The sequence below is a fragment of the Sprattus sprattus genome (genome assembly GCF_963457725.1).
Source record: "Sprattus sprattus genome assembly, chromosome: 3".
In the NCBI taxonomy this organism is placed as follows: Eukaryota; Metazoa; Chordata; class Actinopteri; order Clupeiformes; family Clupeidae; genus Sprattus; species Sprattus sprattus.
The window spans coordinates 44,058,339-44,078,338 of record NC_137922.1 but is presented as its reverse complement, the minus strand read 5'-3'; the positions used below and the strand labels follow the sequence as shown (position 1 = coordinate 44,078,338).

Genomic DNA, 20,000 nt, shown 5'->3' with positions numbered 1-20,000 from the left:
AGTTGTTGACTAACAGGACGGAGGATGAGTGGGCAGGCAGGCGATGGCTTTGAATATGGATTCATCCTGGAGTGGTGTCTCTAACGAACAGCTCGTGACGGACAGCCTCAGATGTCTGTGTTTCGCACGCGTACTGAAAAACACACAGAAACACTCACACCTGCATACATACTCTCTCACGTACACACACACAGACACACACACACACCTGTCTCTGTCTCTGTCTCTATCTCTGTCAAGATGAGCAGGATAATGGTGACTCTCGCTTGCAGAAAACCACATATGCATGGGCCCTGTCATTGAGCCATCCGTTATGCACAGCAGGGACATAACCAGCTTATGAGAGAGGGATGCATTGTTTTTCCCTCCAAAAGTGGATTTTTTTATGCTCCCAGGGATGAAGATATACCATTCAGGTTGTGTGTATGCGTGTGTGTGTGTGTGTGTGTGTGTGTGTGTGTGTGTGTGTGTGAGTGTGTGAGAGTGAGTGAGTGAGTGAGTGAGTGAGTGTGTGTGTGTTGGGGTGGGGGCTGTGAACCTTTCTGGAGTTGCTGACTTGGGGGAACCCGTGGTTATGGAGGGAATGTGGCATGAATGAGATGAAAAAAAGAAACTGCAGTAAATCTGGAGTGCCCCTCAGTGTGTGTGTGTGTGTGTGTGTTTGTGTTTGTAAGGGGCTCTCAGTCAGCCACATCCCTCACCGCTCTCGCCCTACCCTCTCCATCCATGCTTGATTAGTTTGTCACTTTTGATATAATGTATAGACCCGTTTCCAGTCATCTGCGTCAGTCACTTAGCGTCGGCGATTTGATGCGCCGTCAGACCTTTTGATATAGCGTCTCCTCCCGACTATGCTAACCTCAGCTGAATCCACTCTGTCCCGTGTCCTCGGGCCTGCGAGCGCGCGCATGTGGGCATCAAACCCCATTCATTAGCCTAGCGTGTTTCCTAGCGCGTTCCCTAGCCACGTGCGTCCGCAGCTGCGGAGGCGACGCTTTACGATGTCAAGCCGGTCATTACTTACAATAACGGTGAAGTCAGCCAGCGCGTCCTTTATTTTTGCGGCGAGTAAAAAAAAAAGAAGAAAAATAACGGGCAGCGCTTAAAGTCATTCGAGGCGTCTCGACCAAGTACACTCGGCCCCATCCTTCAAACCCCTGAGCCCTCATTTGCATCTGTTCCAGGAAGTCCATTTAATCAGGGCACCCCCTCCCCCCCCAAACCCTGTGGCCCCCACCCTGCACCAAAAGCCCTGATGAAATTGCCCCTGCGATTGATCACTGTGGCAATAGCGCCATAAATAAATGTATAGTGAAAAAAAATATTGGCGGAGATAAATCTGGCTAGCCTCTATCTTTTTCCGAGTCGGCCGTTGTACAAGCGATCGCTATTAAAAGCCACAGGAAATCCAAATATGAAAATTGGACACAGCTCACAGAACTGGTAGTCAATCATGCTTTTATTGGTTTGTTTTAGGGACATATGCGTCAGAGTGCACCGACCCACACACAATGATGCATTGATGCAGCTGACGTTGCCACAGCCTCCAGTTTGAGTACATCTATTTATGGTTAATTTATATTCTCTGTTCTTCTAATCCTTACAGTTACCGTCAATCTCAGGCTAACAGTTTGAACACTTTTAGTTACATTGTCATTGTGCCGGTGGTGTGGTTTTGTGTTTGTCAGTGGTAATTGTGTGAGTGTGTGAGTGTGTGTGTGTGTGTGTGTGTGTGTGTGTGTGTGTGTGTGTGTGTGTGTGTGTGTGTGTGTGTGTGTGTGTGTGTGTGTGTGTGTGTGTGTGTGTCCACTCCATCTGTGTGGGACTGGCATGAGGCAGTGCCCACAGCAGAACAGCTGGAGGGGCAGAGTGGAGGAGGAATGGCACCCCAGCTGTTGAGCACTGTCTGAGGAAACAAACTAACAACCCTCATCTCCCTCTGTCTCTCTCTCTCTCTCTCTTCCCCCCTCTCTCTCTCCCTCTTTCTTTCTCTCTGTCTCCCTCTTTCCCCTCTCTCTGTTTATCTATCCCCTTTACCTGTACTTCTCTCTCCCTCTTCCTCTGTCTTTCTCTGTCTCTCCCTTTTTTCTCTGTCCCTTCCTGCCTCTCCCTCTCTCTCTCCCTCTCTGTCTCTCTCTCTCTCTCTCTCTCTCTCCCTCTCTGTCTCTCCCTCTCTGTCTCTCTCTCTCTCTCTGTCTCTCTCCCTTCCTCTCCCTCTCTCTCTCCCTCTCTCCCTCTCTCTCTCTCTCTCTCCTGTAGGGTCTGGAGTCGGATGAGGCTCAGCAGCTGATGGGGCGTCTCCTGCCTGACATCGCCCGCTTGGCCCTGAGTGCAGAACAACTCCTGACGCTGGTAAACCTCCGACTAAAACACACACACATACACATACACACACACAAACACACACACCCTCACACACCCTCACACACCCTCACACACACACACACACACACACACACACACACACACACACACACACACAGACGTGAACATGTGTGTATTTCAGGTACACCTCCAACTGAAATACACACACACACAGAAGCTCATCACCCAGGTACACCTCCAACTGAAGCACACACACACACACACACACACACACACACACACACACACACACACAGCAGCAGCAGCAGCTCATCACACAGGTGCACTTACAACTAAACACACACACACCACACACACACTGCAGCTCAACTCACACACATACACACACTAACACACACACACACACACACACACACACACACACACACACACACACACACACACACACACACACACACACACACACACACACACACACACACACACACACACACACACACACACACACACGTAGCAGCTCATCACACAAGTGCCCCACACACAAACACAGATACACATCAACTTAGACTATGGATTATAACACAACCACCAAATTCAACTCTTTTGTATATTAAGTTTATTGATTATTGTATCTACGTATGTTTCTGTTGATGTAACACAGTACTACATTCATTTTTAAGATAAATATGTTGTCAGTGCTTTTTCATCCTCTCAAATAACTCCCCTAGTTTTATCATTGTAATTAACTATAATTTGCACAAATCATGCTTTATGAATGATTGTTAATTAGTTATCACATAAAATACTTTTCTGTGTCTGTTGAACTAACGCAGCCTCTGGGCATTTGGCTGTGGCTTGGGAAAAATGATCTCAGTGTTTTGAAATCCCCCAACCCCCCCATAAACTGGCCCACCCTGTGATTAATGCTCTAGGAAACCTGATCTAGGTTAAAAAATGACATCTGCTACAACAGTCACGGGGTCAAGGTGTCTGGCTGTCAATGCTGGGTTTATGGACCTATTGGTCATCCTAGGAAATGAGCAACACACACACACACACACACACACACACACACACACACACACACACACACACACACACAAATACACACACACACACATGCCACATATTGAAGGACAACTTCCATGGCAACCATGCACTCATTAACACCGCAGGGGGGAGGGGTCAGCTTTTGGGAGCCATCATTCAGAGAGCCAATCAGCTGTCAGACAGCCTCCCCACGGCCCCTCCTCCTCTGATCTAATGCAGGCTCCCTCAGGAGCAGCAGCAGTCTCCACACGGAAGTTGTTGTTTCCCAAGCATTTGACTTCCGACGAGAGACATTCCTTTATTTCCCGTCACAAGGGTTTTGATTCATTTAATCTTGTGACGCTACCCTAAAAAAAAAAGCCTAAACAAAAACATCTGACATCACAGGCCATGTTTGGCTCCCTCAAGGCTCAACACATTCCGAATTCTTTGATTCCGCTCTCCAGATGCCTTAATGACACGTATGATGCAAGGCGAACGTTACATGTGTTAATTACCAGGACTCTCTAATGACGCGCATGAATATTGATTTGTTTTCCCAGTTAGAAGCAACTTTTAATTAAGCTAAAATAATGATCGTTCAAGAAGCAATAAAAACAGAGTTCACAAAGTCAATAGAGTTCTGTTGTGTATTGTAGAGGGCAATATAATGCTGCTGTGTATTGTAGAAGTCGATAGAGATACAATATGTTGTGGAAGTCCAGATGTAGATGCTGGTCCTCCAGGCCGCTGCTGGGTCTCTGCAGGTGGCATGATGTTTCATTAGAGCAGTCCTGACAGGCCATCTATAGGCCTGGTTCTAGGGCTCTGGGGGCCTAGTGCAGGACTCCCTACCCCTCCATCAGTCTAATGTGATGCTGTGGCCACTCAGATGATCGTCCCAAAACCATAGGGGCCGCAGGGGCCCCCCGTTTATGAGAGTGGAAATCGAATGGGGTGGGGGGTGGTCAGGGGATTCGATTTGGATGTCCCTATGGAAGTGCCGAGCGCCCCTTCTAGCTACTTACCTCATATCTGAGAGAGGGAGAGCCAGGTAGTGAGATTAATGAGCTCTGAGATGTGGTGGACGAGGTGTTTGCTATAGTCTCAGATCGTGCGCACACACACACCCACACACACAGACATACACACGCACACATACAGACAGATGAGGGTCTTGGCTAAGATTTTTGTGAGTTTGCGTTGAGATGTTTGGGGGAAAAAAGGAGGAAAACAAAAGCATCATACTGGTCCTCCCTCATTTCAGGTCCCTCACACAGTCATTAGTGTAATATCGCCTCTACTGTCAAAGCTGGTTTTCAGCCAGGCAGACCCAGTTAGACAGTCCACTGTTTGGCTGTGGGAATTGATTTCAGCAGGGTATAATATTACCAGCAACACAGCTCCAAACAGATTCTAGCTTACGTAATGAAATAGAGGACAGATCCTTGTTTGGCAGCTTTGTGATTCATTAATAGATAGCGTTCCCTGTCGTACTTATTAATGTGTACTAAGTAAAAGATCTTTTCTAATTTATGCATTGTCCAACCCACATTTCTGTGTTTATTTGGTGTAGTCTGCTAATCAGTCGCTTTCTTCAAAAAGAATTACTGAGCCAGCCAAAGAAAGTACACCCGTCTTATTTGGTCACCGGAGTCTGAACTGCATAAAATTAGAGCGAATTGGTGCAAATTGCTAAATGTTTTAATACGAGTTAGCAAAGGAAGCGCTGCCACTCGTATCTGGATTAGTCCTCTGAGTGGCCCTAATCAGTCCTGCTATCCTCTGGGGAATGGAAATGGAGGGGGAGAGAGAGAGGGGGGGGGGGGGGAGAGAGGGGGGGGGGGGGAGGGAGAGATAGGGAGAGAGCAAGGGGGGAGAGAGAAAGAAGGAGAGACTGGAAGAGAGAGGGGGGAGGGAGAGCGAGGGAATGGGCATGAAGGATGGAGAGAGGGAGAGAGAGAGAGGATCCTTGAGGGGGTAATGAAGCCATCTGATTGGAGTGGCCCCCAGAGAGGGTTCCAATTAGCTCCCCCGCTAATTATCCCAAATGTAATTTAAGATTCTGTGTTCCTAAACAAATCACCCAAACACACACACACTCTTGACTTGTATACACAGACACACACACACACACACACACACACACACACACACACTCTCTCTCTCTGACACGCACACACACACACACACACACACACAGATGCATACACAAATCTGACCCTTGACTTGTTCACACACACATACGCAAATATGACTCTTGAGTTGTACACACACACACAGACACACACACAGACACACACACACACTGGCCTGTCCTCATGTCTGTGTTGTCTCCCGTTAGCCGGTGCCCCTCCTGAAGGCGGGCCGGAGCCACTCCATCACCCTGTCCCAGCAGCAGGTGGCCTGTCTCCTGGCCAACGCCTTCTTCTGCACCTTCCCCCGACGCAACTCCAGGAAGCCAGAGTACTCAAACTACCCCGACATCAACTTCTGCAGGTAACTCTGTGTGTGTGTGTGTGTGTGTGTGTGTGTGTGTGTGTGTGTGTGTGTGTGTGTGTGTGTGTGTGTGTGTGTGTGTGTATGACTGTTTGTTTGTGTAGTTTTTACCCTGACACCAACTACCTCAGGTAACACTGGCGAGTGGGCCCTCTGTTGTCTCTGTTTTTTTGTTTGTGTGTGTGTGTGAGTGTGTGAGTGTTGACTGTTTGTTTTTCCCCTGACATGAACTACTGCAGGTTACACTGCTGTCTCTCTTTGGTCTCATGGATGCTGTTTATGTTTGTGTGTTTGCTGTCGGACTTGTTTGTTTGTCTGTTTGATTTTTTTGTTTGTTTTCATGCATCCTTCTTTGTCAAACCGACTCTGACGCGTGACTCTCACAACCTCTGGTGACCACTGAGACGACCTACTTTTGACACATTCTTACATCTATAAAAGTATAATCACTTTTGACACATTCTTACATCTATAAAAGTATACTTACTTTAGACACAGTCTTACATCTATAAAAGTATAATCACTTTTGACACATTCTTACATCTATAAAAGTATACTTACTTTAGACACAGTCTTACATTTATAAAAGTATACTTACTTTAGACACATTCTTACATCTATAAAAGTATACTTACTTTAGACACAGTCTTACATTTATAAAAGTATACTTACTTTAGACACATTCTTACATCTATAAAAGTATACTTACTTTAGACACAGTCTTACATCTCAATTTCAATTTCAATTTTATTAAGGATAGCCCCTTGAGATGCAACATCTCGTTTTCAAGGGGGTCCATCGATACAATACATGCCATATTTTGTGAAATAATAACAAAATACATACTGGACAAAACACAAAACACATTCACACTCAACACAACTTACATTGCACCCCAGACCAGCCCCCATCCCCATTCCCGTTCCTCACCAGCCACTAAGTTTCCAGCATATGGGCATGTAAACAGAGACACAGACACATCTATAGAAGTATACTTACTCTAGACACAGTCTTACATCTATAGAAGTATACTTACTCTAGACACATTCTTACATCTATAGAAGTATACTTACTTTAGAACCTATTATTTGATTTCTAGTACTTTAATTCAGCACGCAGCATGTGTTTGATTAGCTGGTATGTGCACACCTCACCCAACTTACACACATGGAGTAAACTCATAGTTAACGTCTGGTTTGGTATAATTAAACTACCCATCAATCTCTCTTTCTCTCTCACACACACACACACACACACACACACACAAAATAAATGCTGCTTATTAGGGGTCAGGGTTGGTGCTTAAATGCTCAGATTGTGTCTTTAAAAAGCAGACACACAGACACACAGACACACAGACACACAGACACACAGACACACAGACACACAGACACACAGACACACAGACACACAGACACACACACAGACAGACACACACAGACACACACAGACACACACACACACACACACACACACACACACACAGACACACACAGACACACACAGACACACACAGACACACACAGACACACACAGACACACACAGACACACACAGACACACAGACACACACACACACACACACACACACACACTCTCTCTGAGGTGGTCCAGGAACAGCACTCCTGCTGTGGGAGTTTCTTTAAAAAGCTCATTGATTTTTGTCCTTCACTGATTAACATCCCGAAGAGACTGTTTTTTTTCTATTTAAAGAAGACCAGTTTGGGTTAATCATTAGTTCTTATTGCTTCGTCTTTACATTAAAGCAAAGCGTGCTTCAGGTTAGACTCGGACCTGGACTATAGAGTGCTGGTGAAACATGATAGGCCAGTTGATCTACAATATTATTTATTCAGAAGAAGAAAAAAGTGTATTTTTGACAGTTTGCATTGAACACCTCAGGTGTGCAAGAATACCGCTTTTTGACTTGCACGTTTTGAAGCTTGACTTTTTTGAGATCTGATGGCCACAAATGGATGGGTAGTTAATTTTGTGTGTGTGTGTGTGTATGCGTGAGTGTTTTTGTGCGTGTGTGTGAGATGGTTGGGTAGCTTATTTGGGTTGTGTTTGGGTATATGTGAGAAATGGATGGGTGGTTTATTTTGTGTGTGTATGTGTGTGTATGAGATGGATGGGTTGGTTTTTTGTTGTCCGATGCAATTTATTATTTATTTATCTATTCCTATACCGCTCCCTCCTCTGTGGCTGCCTCCACACGAGACACCATCCTTTGGAGGATTAATGTCATGCTATCCCCCGCTTTCAGTCGTTTCTGAAGGGGGCTGCGGTGGCAGCAGTACTCTGCTCATGTCCACCAATCACCCCTGGCCGGCCGGATGCCGAGACCTGTCTCTGCGGCTCCCCTTGTTGCGATTACCCAAATGGAGAAGAAAATCAAATTAACATTGATCCAGATGGGGGAGGTCTGACAATGGTGGGTCAGGGCCAGCTTTGTGTTTGTGTGTGTGTGTTTTGTGTGTGTGTGTTTGTCAGCATGTGTGTGTTTGTGTGTGTAATTGGGTGTGTGTGTGTGTGTGTGTGTGTGTGTGTGTGTGTGTGTGTGTGTGTGTGTGTGTGTGTGTGTGTGTGTGTGTGTGTGTGTGTGTGTGTGTGTGTGTGTGTGTGAGCCTGTGGAGGGATATTGTGTTTCTGTCTGGCTTTAAGATCCCTCACACTGATCTAAGATCAGGAGGCGGAGTCCTGTGTGTGTCCTTGTCCTGACTTGATCTAGATTCGGGTGCTTGTTGTCCTTTCCCTCTTTGTCCTGATCCACTGCAGTGAGTTCTGGGACATTTTTCTTCTGTGTTCTGCCTTCATGTTGGGTCCAACAGTCAACACTGAACAGTGTGAATCCCCTGCCATAATTTACAATAACCACTCTTTCCAGCTTTTATCACTGTCAGAGTATCTCAACTCAATATTTCACATATCTTCCAGGTGTGTTTTAAGCTTCAGTCTTCCAAGGAATCAGTTGATAACCCCTACTGTACGGCTCATAGCACAGCCATTTCCCTTTTGAGAAGCGTTCTTCATTTGGCACTCTGAGAGAATGGGTGCATGTCTCCGTATCCATCTCTGCAGAGCTTCGATGTGGGTCTTTACGGCCAGGTCTTCGAGTTTTATGTCTGGGTTGGGGGGCTGGGTGTTTGCGTGGACCGGGGGGGATAGGGGTGGTCGATGTTTCTCGTTCCTCCTCTGAATTTTGTAAGTGTGCTAACAAATTTTACTGTTATTTCAAGCACTACATGCTGCTGTACAAAATGATCCTAGTGTTTAATGCTCTCAGTGTTAAATGATCCAAGTCTTTAATGCTCCCAGTGTTAAATGCTCCCAGTGTAAAGTGATCCCAGTGTTGAATGCTCCCTGTTTTAAATGCTCCCAGTGTTAAATGCACCAGTGTTTAATGCTCCCAGTGTTAAATGCAACAGTGTTAAATGTTCCCAGTGTTAAATGCACCCAGTGTTAAATTGTCGCAGTGTTAAATGCAACAGTATTAAATGCTCCCAGTGTTAAATTGTCCCAGTGTTAAATGCTTCTAGTGTTAAATGCTCCCAGTGTTAAATTGTCCCAGTGATAAATGCTCCCAGTGTTAAATGCTCCCAGTGTTAAATTGTCGCAGTGTTAAATGCAACAGTATTAAATGCTCCCAGTGTTAAATTGTCCCAGTGTTAAATGCTTCTAGTGTTAAATGCTCCCAGTGTTAAATTGTCCCAGTGATAAATGCTCCCAGTGTTAAATGCTCCCAGTGTTAAATGATCCCAGTGTTAAATTGTCCCAGTGTTAAATGCTCCTAGTGTTAAATTGTCCCATTGATAAATGCTCCCAGTGTTTAATGCTCTCAATGTCAAATAATCCAGTTTTAAATGCAAAAGTTGTTAAATGCTCCCAGTGTTAAATTGTCCCAGCGTTAAATGCAACAGTGTTAAATGCTCCCTGTGTTAAATGCTCCCTGTGTTAAATGCTCCTTGTGTTAAATGCTCCACGGGGCTCTGGTGGTTCATGTTAAAGGCACGTTTCCTCTCTCCTGGGCCGTGTGATGCACAGCCCGCTCTCGCCCCGAGCAGCCTTGACAGAGAGCAGAGATGAAAGCTGGAGTGGACTGGAGATGAATGAGCTCTCCTTCCTCCCCGAGGGGCTTTCAGTGCCACACACACTGATACACACACTTACACACACTTACACACAACCACACACACACACACACACACACACACACACACACACACACTCAGTACTCGCCTCTGCCTCCACCTCCACCCTGTCACTGCACACCCGTCCCACTCAAAGTCTTCTCACCCGAGAAACACACGAAGATACACACACACACAAACCCCCCCAAGCTCCTCTCACTCGGCTAAATGCACGTCGGTCCCTGGCAGTCCCTCTGCAGGGTGGGATGGGGGAGGCTGCTGGGTGGGAGTCTGGGTAGAGCAAAGGCTCTGTGGCTAACACACACACACACACTGATACACACACACACACACACACACACACACACACACACACACACACACACACACACACACTCAGTGGTTAAATTGGGCCGGGGCTGTCCGGGGCGGAGCCCCGGCACATAAGCTGCCGGGTCTGGAGTTCTGCAAAGCAGATCTGCTCAGCAGCTCCAGCCGATTTTGGCAGTCTGCCTAGTCCATTCACGAGCAATGTTGTCCTACTCATTTACAACTTTTCCATTGCTATTGCATTGCCAAATCTATGTTGTTTTAAAACACAAATCTAAATAATGGTAGGGAAAGGCTGGCCTAGACATCTGGAGCAAGTTTGAGAAGTAGGCATATCGCGCACGAAACTTGCGCAGCAGCTCCTCCTTCGCGATCAGACACACAACGTCAATCGGTCATCATCAGACATATCGAAGTAGACAGGTGAATGGCGAGGTAAGAGAAACAAAATTAAAGGGGCACGGTATTTTGAAAGAGGTCGATCATCACCAATAGGCTAATATCATTAAATATGGGCTTGCATTTTCATTAAGCAGGATTATTAACCCTAGACATGCAGGGATAGCCTGCTGTGTCAACTCGCAAGCGCTAGTTAAAAAGAACAATGCTGCTAATTCTAAATGATTTAGCAATTAGTCTATGCGATCTCCGAATCACATTTCTCATTCCTAGCTGGATGAATTTCAAACGTATTTGTATCTATGAATCAGCTCTTAATGTGACCTCATCAAACACACTCAAAATCTACAGAGTACATATTAAGCAACATATAAAAAATGCTGGAGTTGTTGGCTGCTTGCTTCACTGCTTGTGGATGGTTGCTCATCATCTGAATCTTCCTCCTGGCTATGCATTGGTCCTTAAACATACACTACTCACAAAAAGTTAGGGATATCGGGCTTTTGGGTGAGTAGTGTATTTTAGCATTGACCCTGTGAATATTTTTTTTAAATAAAAAAAATGTGATTAGAGAAAAGTAACCTACTAACAAATACTTTCCATTTCCCACCACTTGTTTGTCATGTCATCCATTCATATGGATGTGAATCAATCAATACTAATACAACTTTAACGGTGATGTGTTTTTTGTTTAATTTGGCAATTTATTTACTGCATAATCCACAAAAGATTTGTGAAATTTGCCCCTCTGGATCAGAGCCCCCCCACATAGAAAATCCCAATTTAACCCCTGCACACACTGATACACACACTGATACACACACACACACACACACACACACTGATACACATACACACACACACACACAGACACACATACACACACACACACACACACACACACACACACACACACACACACACACTAATACACAAACACATACAGATACACATATACACACAAACACAGACTGATACACACACACACACACACACACACACAGGTAGACAAATGCACACACACAGGCATGTATTCAGACAGAGAGCCTACATACACATACATCACACACACACACACACACACACACAGGCAGACAAATGCACACACACAGGCATGTATTCAGACAGAGAGCCTACATACACACACATCACACACAAACAAACACACATACATCACACACACAAACATCACTTACACACACAAACACAAGCACACACACACATACAACACACACACACGCAATCATTTTTCCTCCCTTCACTTTGTGATGGCATAGTGGAGGACTGAGGTTTTTTGTGTTTTTGTAACTCCCGGCAGGCTTCTCTGAAAAGGAGGAATGTTCGATTTGTTAATGTACCTCAAGGGTGAATGCTAGGAATACACATTCTCTCTCAGTCTCTCTCTCCCTCCCTCTCTCTCTTTCTTTCTCTCACTCACTCACTAATTTTCTCTAACTCTCTCTCTCCCCCACCCCCCAGTCCTTCTCTTTCTTCGTCTTTTTCTCTCTCTCTCCTCCAGTCCATCTTTCCATTTATTTCCCTCTGGTGCTCTCTCTCTCCCTATCTCTCCTTTTCTCCTTCTCTCAGTGTGTTTTTGTGTGAGTGCTATGAAGTGGCACATGAGTGCCAACCCCCCCTTACCACCCACCCTTTTTGTGCCCCTGCGCCCAGGGCTGTTCTCTAGTATGCCCATCATTGTGATGAGCTGCTACGTGTGTGTGTGTGTGTGTGTGTGTGTGTGTGTGTGTGTGTGTGTGTGTGTGTGTGTGTGTGTGTGTGTGTGTGTGTGTGTGTGTGTGTGTGTGTGTGTGTGTGTGTGTGTGTGTGAGAGTGTGTGTGAGAGTGTGTGAGAGTGCGTGAGTGAGTGAGTGAGTGAGTGAGTGAGTGAGTGAGTGAGTGTTGGGAGGTGGGGGGCCCATGCCGATCACATAACATGATCAATGCACATAGTCTTAAATTTGAAGTTTGAAATGGCCAAATGACAGACTTAAAAGCTCTTAGCTTAAACTTCAGAAAAATAAAGCTTTATTTGATTTGTGTTGGGTTGGATATACAACCATATTCCTTCTTTCTATGTAACCCACCTCTGTACTTGGTAGCTACTCCCTACTTATATATAATAGTACAATGTCTCTCTCTCCCGCAGGTTGTTTGAAGGATCCTCACCCAGGAAAGTGGAGAAGCTGAAAACTCTGCTCTGTTATTTCAAACAAGTCACCGAAAACCGTAAGGACCTTATTTGCCTGTTTCACAAAAACAAAAAATAATGAGATTCTTCTCTTATTTCTTATATAGGCTCTTATTTATAATATCCTCTCGTTTCCACAGCGCCTACTGGACTGGTGACATTCACCCGGCAAAGTTTGAGCCGATTTCCGGATTGGGAGAGGTATGGGCTGTTCTTCAGTCAGCCTGTCTCACAAACAAACACAAAATACACAGACTAGTCTTCCATTGTAGATATAGGACATTGAAAGCAGTTTTTGTTATTGGCATTAATGTACACTCAGACACAAAAGAGGAAAAGAAACTTTAAATGTGAGAGATTTGGTGGAGTCACACTAATGTACACAATTAGGCGTATGGAGTAGAGGGCAAAGTACTCAGAATATGAGGTCAAAGTATTCAGAATATTCAGTTTTAGGGCGGATCTTTGAGCAATGCAAGGATATTCATGCTCTCATCATTAAGGTGCGAAGCGTGTTTTATGTGTTTATTTGATTTTTTTTTTTAATGTTTCAGTTCGGAGAAAAGGTTCACTCGGCTCCACATCACCTGTGAGGGCACCATTGAAGACCAGGGTCACGGGATGCTTCAGGTAAGGATTGATGAGGAGGAAAACTGATCTTTGAAATCAACTTAAAGAGAGGTTTTTTTTTAGTTGAAAAAAGATTTATGTGTATTAACAAAAACTACTTTTCACCAGCTCTCTAAAAGTATGAATTTGAAATAACCAACATTCTATTATTTGATCGACTTTAATATTGGAATTTGCTGATTGCTACAGTGTTAAAGAATACTGAGCAGAATCTGGCCCCATTCAGCGGATTCTGACGTCTGCTTTTCTCCAACCTGGATTGCTTCACCTTAATCTTCAAACTCAGAAATATCCCTCTTGATTGCGAATGTGTGAGTGGGACACAAGATTTCCTCTGCTGCTGCTTCTTCGTCTTCTTCTTCTTCTTCTTCTTCTCCTTCTTCTTCTTCTTCTTCTTTGTCCCTGTTTTCTAGCTTCCGCTCCTTACGGTCCTCTTTCTCTCCCCACTCAGAGTGACTGATCTGGAGCCGCATGACTGTTACAGTCGCTCTGCTTTCCTCCACTCTCTCCTCTCCTCCACTTTACTCTCCTCTCCTCTTCTCTCGTCTTCTGCGGTCCTCTCTTCCTGGGCTGCCACAGTGTGTCAGGCTTTTGGGCAGTGTGTGTGTGTGTGTGTGTGTGTGTGTGTGTGTGTGTGTGTGTGTGTGTGAGACTGTTGGACAGCTCCTCAGTGGCTATGTCGGTGCGGGAGGGGAGATGCGAATGTCACGTTCGCTGAAGGCTCGTGCTGCGGGGGCAAGACTGGGCTGCCCCACCTTGCTACTGTGTGTGTGTGTGTGTGTGTGTGTGTTTCTTTGTGTGTGTGTGTGTGTGTGTGTGTGTGTGTGTGTGTGTGTGTGTGTGTGTGTGTGCGCGAGCGAGCTTGAGAGAGTGGCTTGCATGTGTGAGTGTGTGTATGTGTGTGTTTGTGTATTTGTGTTTTTTATGTGTGCGCGCAAGAGCATGAGACAGTGTCATGCATGCATGAGTGTGCACTGTGTGTGTGTGTGTGTGTGTGTTTACATGGATGTGTGTGTGCATCTGGCAGAGATAAAAAGTGAGAAAGCAATTGTTTCTGTGTGTGTGAATAGATGCATGCTATTAACAGAGATGTGTGTGTGTGTGTGTGTGTGTGTGTGTGTGTGTGTGCACACTTGTATTGGATATGTTCATTCATGTGAAAGCATGCATTGATATTCAAGTCATCACAGGAGTGTGTAGGTAAGCATGTGAATTTGTGTGTGTGTGTGTGTGTGTGTGTGTGTGTGTGTGTGTGTGTGTGTGTGTGCGCGCTCCAGGACTCTGTTTGTGTCTATCAGTGTCAGTCAAGCCTCATGCCCCTGCCCCTCATACCCCCACTCCCCGGTTTATTGCTGTTTGTCTGAGAGTGATTGACAGCTGTGGGCCACACTTGAGTGATTCTGGGGTACCAGCCTCCCCCCACACTCTCCTACTCTCTCACACACACACACACACACACACGCACACTCCCCTAAACTGATGGGGGGAGAGCGGAGGTTGGGGGGATTGGGGGTGGGGGGGTGCTGTCACAAGGGGGTTGGGGTCAGTGAGGGGTGGTGGGATTGAAGACGTCGAAGGGAGACCTCCTCAGCAACACGGAGATGTGTGTTTGAAACGGCCGAGAGGCGAGATGCTGGCCCAGTGTAGCTCATGAACAACTGGGGTCGGCACAGTGCCATCTCCTGCCACCCCACTCTCTCTCTCTGGGGGCCTGGGGCAAGAATGCGGGCAGTGAAGGGGTAATGTAGAGTGTTGAGGGGAGGGGGGGGGGGGGGGATGGGGTGGGCAGTGAGCCAAAAGCTTGATCTTGATTCAGCGTTTGCCAGTAGCCTGACCGAGCCTGTCCTTGGCTCCATGTATAGTACTATAGACGCTATGGGCAAGCAAGATGGAGGTTGGGTAAGAGCAAGTGGTGCTCTGTTCATGATCAGATGATGACTGGATGCATTTTTCTCTCTTCCTCCTCTTTGCTCTTCCTCTCCTCCACACGTCCCTTTTATTCCTCTCATCATCATCTTCCGTCTTCAAACCTCTTGATTGTCACCACTCCTCTCTTCAATTTTGCTTTCCCTTTTTTCCACTTCTCTCCTTGTCTCTCTTTTCTTCTCCTTCTCTTCTCTCCTTTCAATTTCGCTCTTTTCTTATCTTCCTTTTCCTCTCTTCTCTCCTTTCACTTATTCTCTTTTCTTATCTTCCCTTGTCCTCTATTCTCTCCTCTTCTCTTCTCTCCTTTCAATTATTTTCTCCTCTTCTCTTCTTTTCCCTTCTCCTCTCCTCTGGTCTCTCCTCTCCTCTTCTTTCAATTCCTTTCTTTTCTTCTCTTCTCCTCTCTTCTTTTCTCTTCTCTTCTCCTTTCTTCTCTTTTCTTTTCTTTTCCTCTCTTCTCTTTTCTTCTCTTCACTTCTCTTCTATTCTCCTCCTCTCCCATTCACAGGTGGACTTTGCTAACAGGTTTGTGGGAGGTGGTGTGACAGCCTCAGGTCTGGTTCAGGAGGAGATCCGTTTCCTGATCAACCCCGAGCTCATCGTCTCACGACTGTTCACCGAGGCCCTGGAGTCCAACGAGTGCCTCATCATCACTGGTCAGTCCTCCTCCTCATCTTCCTCCTTACCCTCCTCATCATCACACACAACCACACACACACACACACACACACACACACACACACACACACACACACACACAAACACACACACAAACACACACACACAGAAACACACATTGACCATGCTCACATATTCTTTAACAGTGCCTCGTCAATATTTATCATCACACATAAACACACCCACACAAACACTAACACATACACACAAACAGAACCCAAAACATACCAGAACCCAGAACGCTTTCACCCTCACCAATGAAAAAGAAAACACACACACACACACACACACACTCACACGTACACATACACATATCACACACTTCTGTTCATGCTTACGCATGCCTTTCAGAGAACACTTCCTCCCACTCACGTGACATAGTCGGTTTAGGCACGAGGCAAAGTGTGATAGGACACATGTGACCCCCCCCCCCACACACACACACACACACTCTGAAACTGGACAGCGTGCGTTCCAGCCTTTGTGCAAACTTCAGCATTTTCTAAGCCAGTGAAAATCCAGCAATGTTGGGACACAACCAATCAGGATGCACCTTGTGCACTTCACAGCAGCCAATGACAATCCTGCAAAGTAGAGCCCCCCCCCGACCAATGGGGAGTCATTAATGCATTCGTCCAGACCAATCACAACCTGAGACCTGAATGCAGGACTCTTTAAGACAGCCTTTTAAGCCAATTCCTTCCTTTTAAGTGTCTCTCTCTCTCTCTCTCTCCATCACCCCTTATCTGTCTCTCTCCCTTTGTCTCTTTTTCTCTCTCTCTCTCTCTATCTCTCTCTCCCCCCTCCCTCTCTCTGTCACATTGATTGTGAGTCCAGCCCTTGAGGCTCCTTATTACTTTAGCTCTGGTCACCACCCAGTCCGCTCTGCAGTAACAGGACTGCTGACGGAGAGCTTTCTAAAGCTCCGTGAGCCCGCTTCAGATGCATATCTCCATCTCTGTAATTATCTGATTCTCTTCAAGGCGCTCTTTAAGTAGATGTAAACGTTTTTTACAGTCTTCAGATTTCTAAAAGTGAAACATAACATTACTTCAGCCTGTCATTGTGTTGGACTTTTATTGTGAAGTTGCTGCTGTTTTGTGAGGAAGCTGATTAACTTTGCTTTTGCTGTCCTGGCTGAACATTGTGTCTAATCATCATGTCTAAGAACCAGAGGAAGTCACCCATCATAAAGATGGTCAGAGTGCCCTTTCCACATGGGCAATGATATCAAGATATGCATACCACCAAAAGAAAACAAACTGTGGAAAACATGTCAATCAAAGTGACGGACAGTTGAAAGACCCACTGCCCTGCTTCCACGTGGCCACCGGACGAGCGCGCACTCCTCAGAAAATGCCAGCATCAGTTACATCCCAGTTTGGTTTGTAGTCAGGGAGACGGTCATGATGAGATGAGATGAGTGCTAGACGAGAAAAGACATGGAGAGAAGAGAAGGGATGAGCGCTAGATGAGAAGAGACATGGGAATGTTTCACATTATTCTTCCAAATTCATTTTTTTGTTTTTTTTTTACAAATTCTTCAATCCCCTCTGGTTCTCTCACTCACATTTCCTCTCCTTTTTTTCTTTTTCTGTCTTTCTTTTCTCTCTTTCTCTCTCCTTCTCTCTCTCTCTTTCTCTTTCACCCTCCCAATCCCTTTCTCTCTCCCGTCCTTCCTCTCTCTCTCTCTCTCTCTCTCTCTCTCTCTCTCTCTCTCTCTCTCTCTCTTGCTCTCACACATGCCATCCTTGCTGCTGTAAGGTCACTTTTGATTTTATCCCATAAGTGAAGTGAATGGAAGGCACTCCAACCACACAATCACTCCACTTAGAGTGTGTGTGTGTGTCTCTGTGTCTCTCTGTGTGTGTGTGTGTGTGTGTGTGTGTGTGTGTGTGTGTGTGTGAAAGTGTGTGAAAGTGTGTGTGTGTGAGAGAGAGAGAGAGAGAAATGGAGAGGGAGAGAGAGGCTGCTGGATTATTTTTCTGAGTGTTCACACAAACACACACACACACTCTCTATAAAGGATACTTTACTTAGCCTCTCTTCCTCTGCTGACTCTGTCTCTGTGTCAGCTCTCAGCTTAAAGTCGTTTCTAATGCTATCAAGGTCCGAGATATTTTACTATTTCCACAAACAGCATAGTAGTACAGTGGTAGCCCCTCCTCCCGTGTAGACCTGCGTGACCATTGGCCCTTTTAGTGATATTGCCCGTGGGGTGTGTTTTGATGGGCATGTGTGGTATGGAGGGAGAATCTAAGTGTTGGCACGATGCCTTGAGGCTTTGTGATATGTTGGATTCAGTGAAGACCAGTGTGTTGACATGATATGTTTGTCGTATGTTCTCTAGATCGGATAGGCGCAACTCTCATCCCTGTCCATAATATTGCTCTTTTGATGGACACGATGTGCAGCCTGGAGAAGCCAGAATGTCTGCACTGTGTGTGTGTGTGTGTGTCTGTGTGTCTGTGTGTCTGTGTGTCTGTGTGCCTGTGTGCCTGTGTGTGATGGTTAAGATGGAATGTGTGGTATTCTGTAAAGGTGTGTGATTTTTATGTTTTCTGATGTATTGAACATGGGAAGAAACCTGGTGTTTGTATTTGGTGTTTGATGTCGTGATGTGGGAAAGGTAATGTGTTGACAAGACATGTCTCCGCTTCCCTCGGCCGTCTCTGGCTTCTATTTTCTGTTGATTATATGTCCTGCTGAGAAGCCTCACGTTCATCAGTCAGCCCCCAGCAGGCAGCCTTACCTGCTACACACACACACACACACACACACACAGACAGACACACACAGACATAACTCACACACACACATACACACACACACTGACACACACACACACAGACATAACACACACGCATACACACACACACACACACACACACACACACACACACAAACACACACACACACACAAACACACACACAAACACACAGACAGTCAGACAAGTTGACAGACACACACAAGTAAGTGAAAAGGAATGTGCACACAAGCCATAATCACCAATAAGCTAGCATCCTTGATCTCGACATAAATGCAAACAAGCACCTGCACACCAAAAATAGATATTTTTTTGTGTTTTTATGTTTTTGTTGTTTTATCCAACTTGAATGAAATGGACCATGGGGATTTTTTTTGAGATGCGTAGTTGAATGCCGTGACCAATATAGGCAAGCCATTCTAATCTGTACGGACCAGGCATATTTAGGTGTCACCAAACCACCTCCTGTTAAAAAAAAAGCACACCATGGACTCGCACCATGCCAAATCTCTTGCCAAATCCCCTCCACAGAAGCTAGCCCCAGGTCTAACTCCTGTGTGTCACGTATGGAATATGTGTGTGAAACGTCACTCTCGGCTGTAGCCGAGCGTAGCTCTATCTGCTTGCCAGTGTCCGTCGCACTTGTACATGTCAAGGTAAAGCACTAATGTTACGTTCAGCTTCTTCCAACATGGATCTCTTCACGTTTCCTTATCAGTATTCCGGGCATTTCCGTCTGGCCCGTCCCTACGGCTGTCTCCGGTGAAGTCACCTTCAGACGCCCGTCTTGACCAGCCCTCCTCCTCCACCCACATACACACACACACACACACACACACACACACACACATAACCCACCATCCGCACCGCCTCTTCCACTTACAGCACTTAACTTTATTACCGCCGGCCCACAATTCATTACGGCAGGAAGACCTGCCCAGGACCTGCTCCACTAATGCACTCGCCCATTCCATCATCCTTATTAATCCTGCTTGGCACTGGCAGCGGCTCCCCACACTGTGGCTCTACCCAATGCTAAATCACTCACTACGCCACAGAGCCCCCACCCCACCAGCACTGCCTCACCCTGCCTCCATTG

General features: G+C 45.9%; 1 protein-coding gene across 1 annotated transcript in view; it reads left to right on the top strand.

Moving 5' to 3' along the window:
* LOC308363256 (poly(ADP-ribose) glycohydrolase-like) overlaps positions 1 to 20,000 on the top strand; it is a 48,451-nt gene that overhangs the window by 10,657 nt on the left and 17,794 nt on the right. Inside the window, exons 9-14 of the mRNA XM_080836062.1 lie at positions 2,260 to 2,352; positions 5,699 to 5,853; positions 12,858 to 12,937; positions 13,040 to 13,100; positions 13,454 to 13,529; positions 15,964 to 16,111. Coding sequence (XP_080692188.1) covers positions 2,260 to 2,352; positions 5,699 to 5,853; positions 12,858 to 12,937; positions 13,040 to 13,100; positions 13,454 to 13,529; positions 15,964 to 16,111 — 613 coding nt within the window. The remainder of the gene's footprint in view (positions 1 to 2,259; positions 2,353 to 5,698; positions 5,854 to 12,857; positions 12,938 to 13,039; positions 13,101 to 13,453; positions 13,530 to 15,963; positions 16,112 to 20,000) is intronic.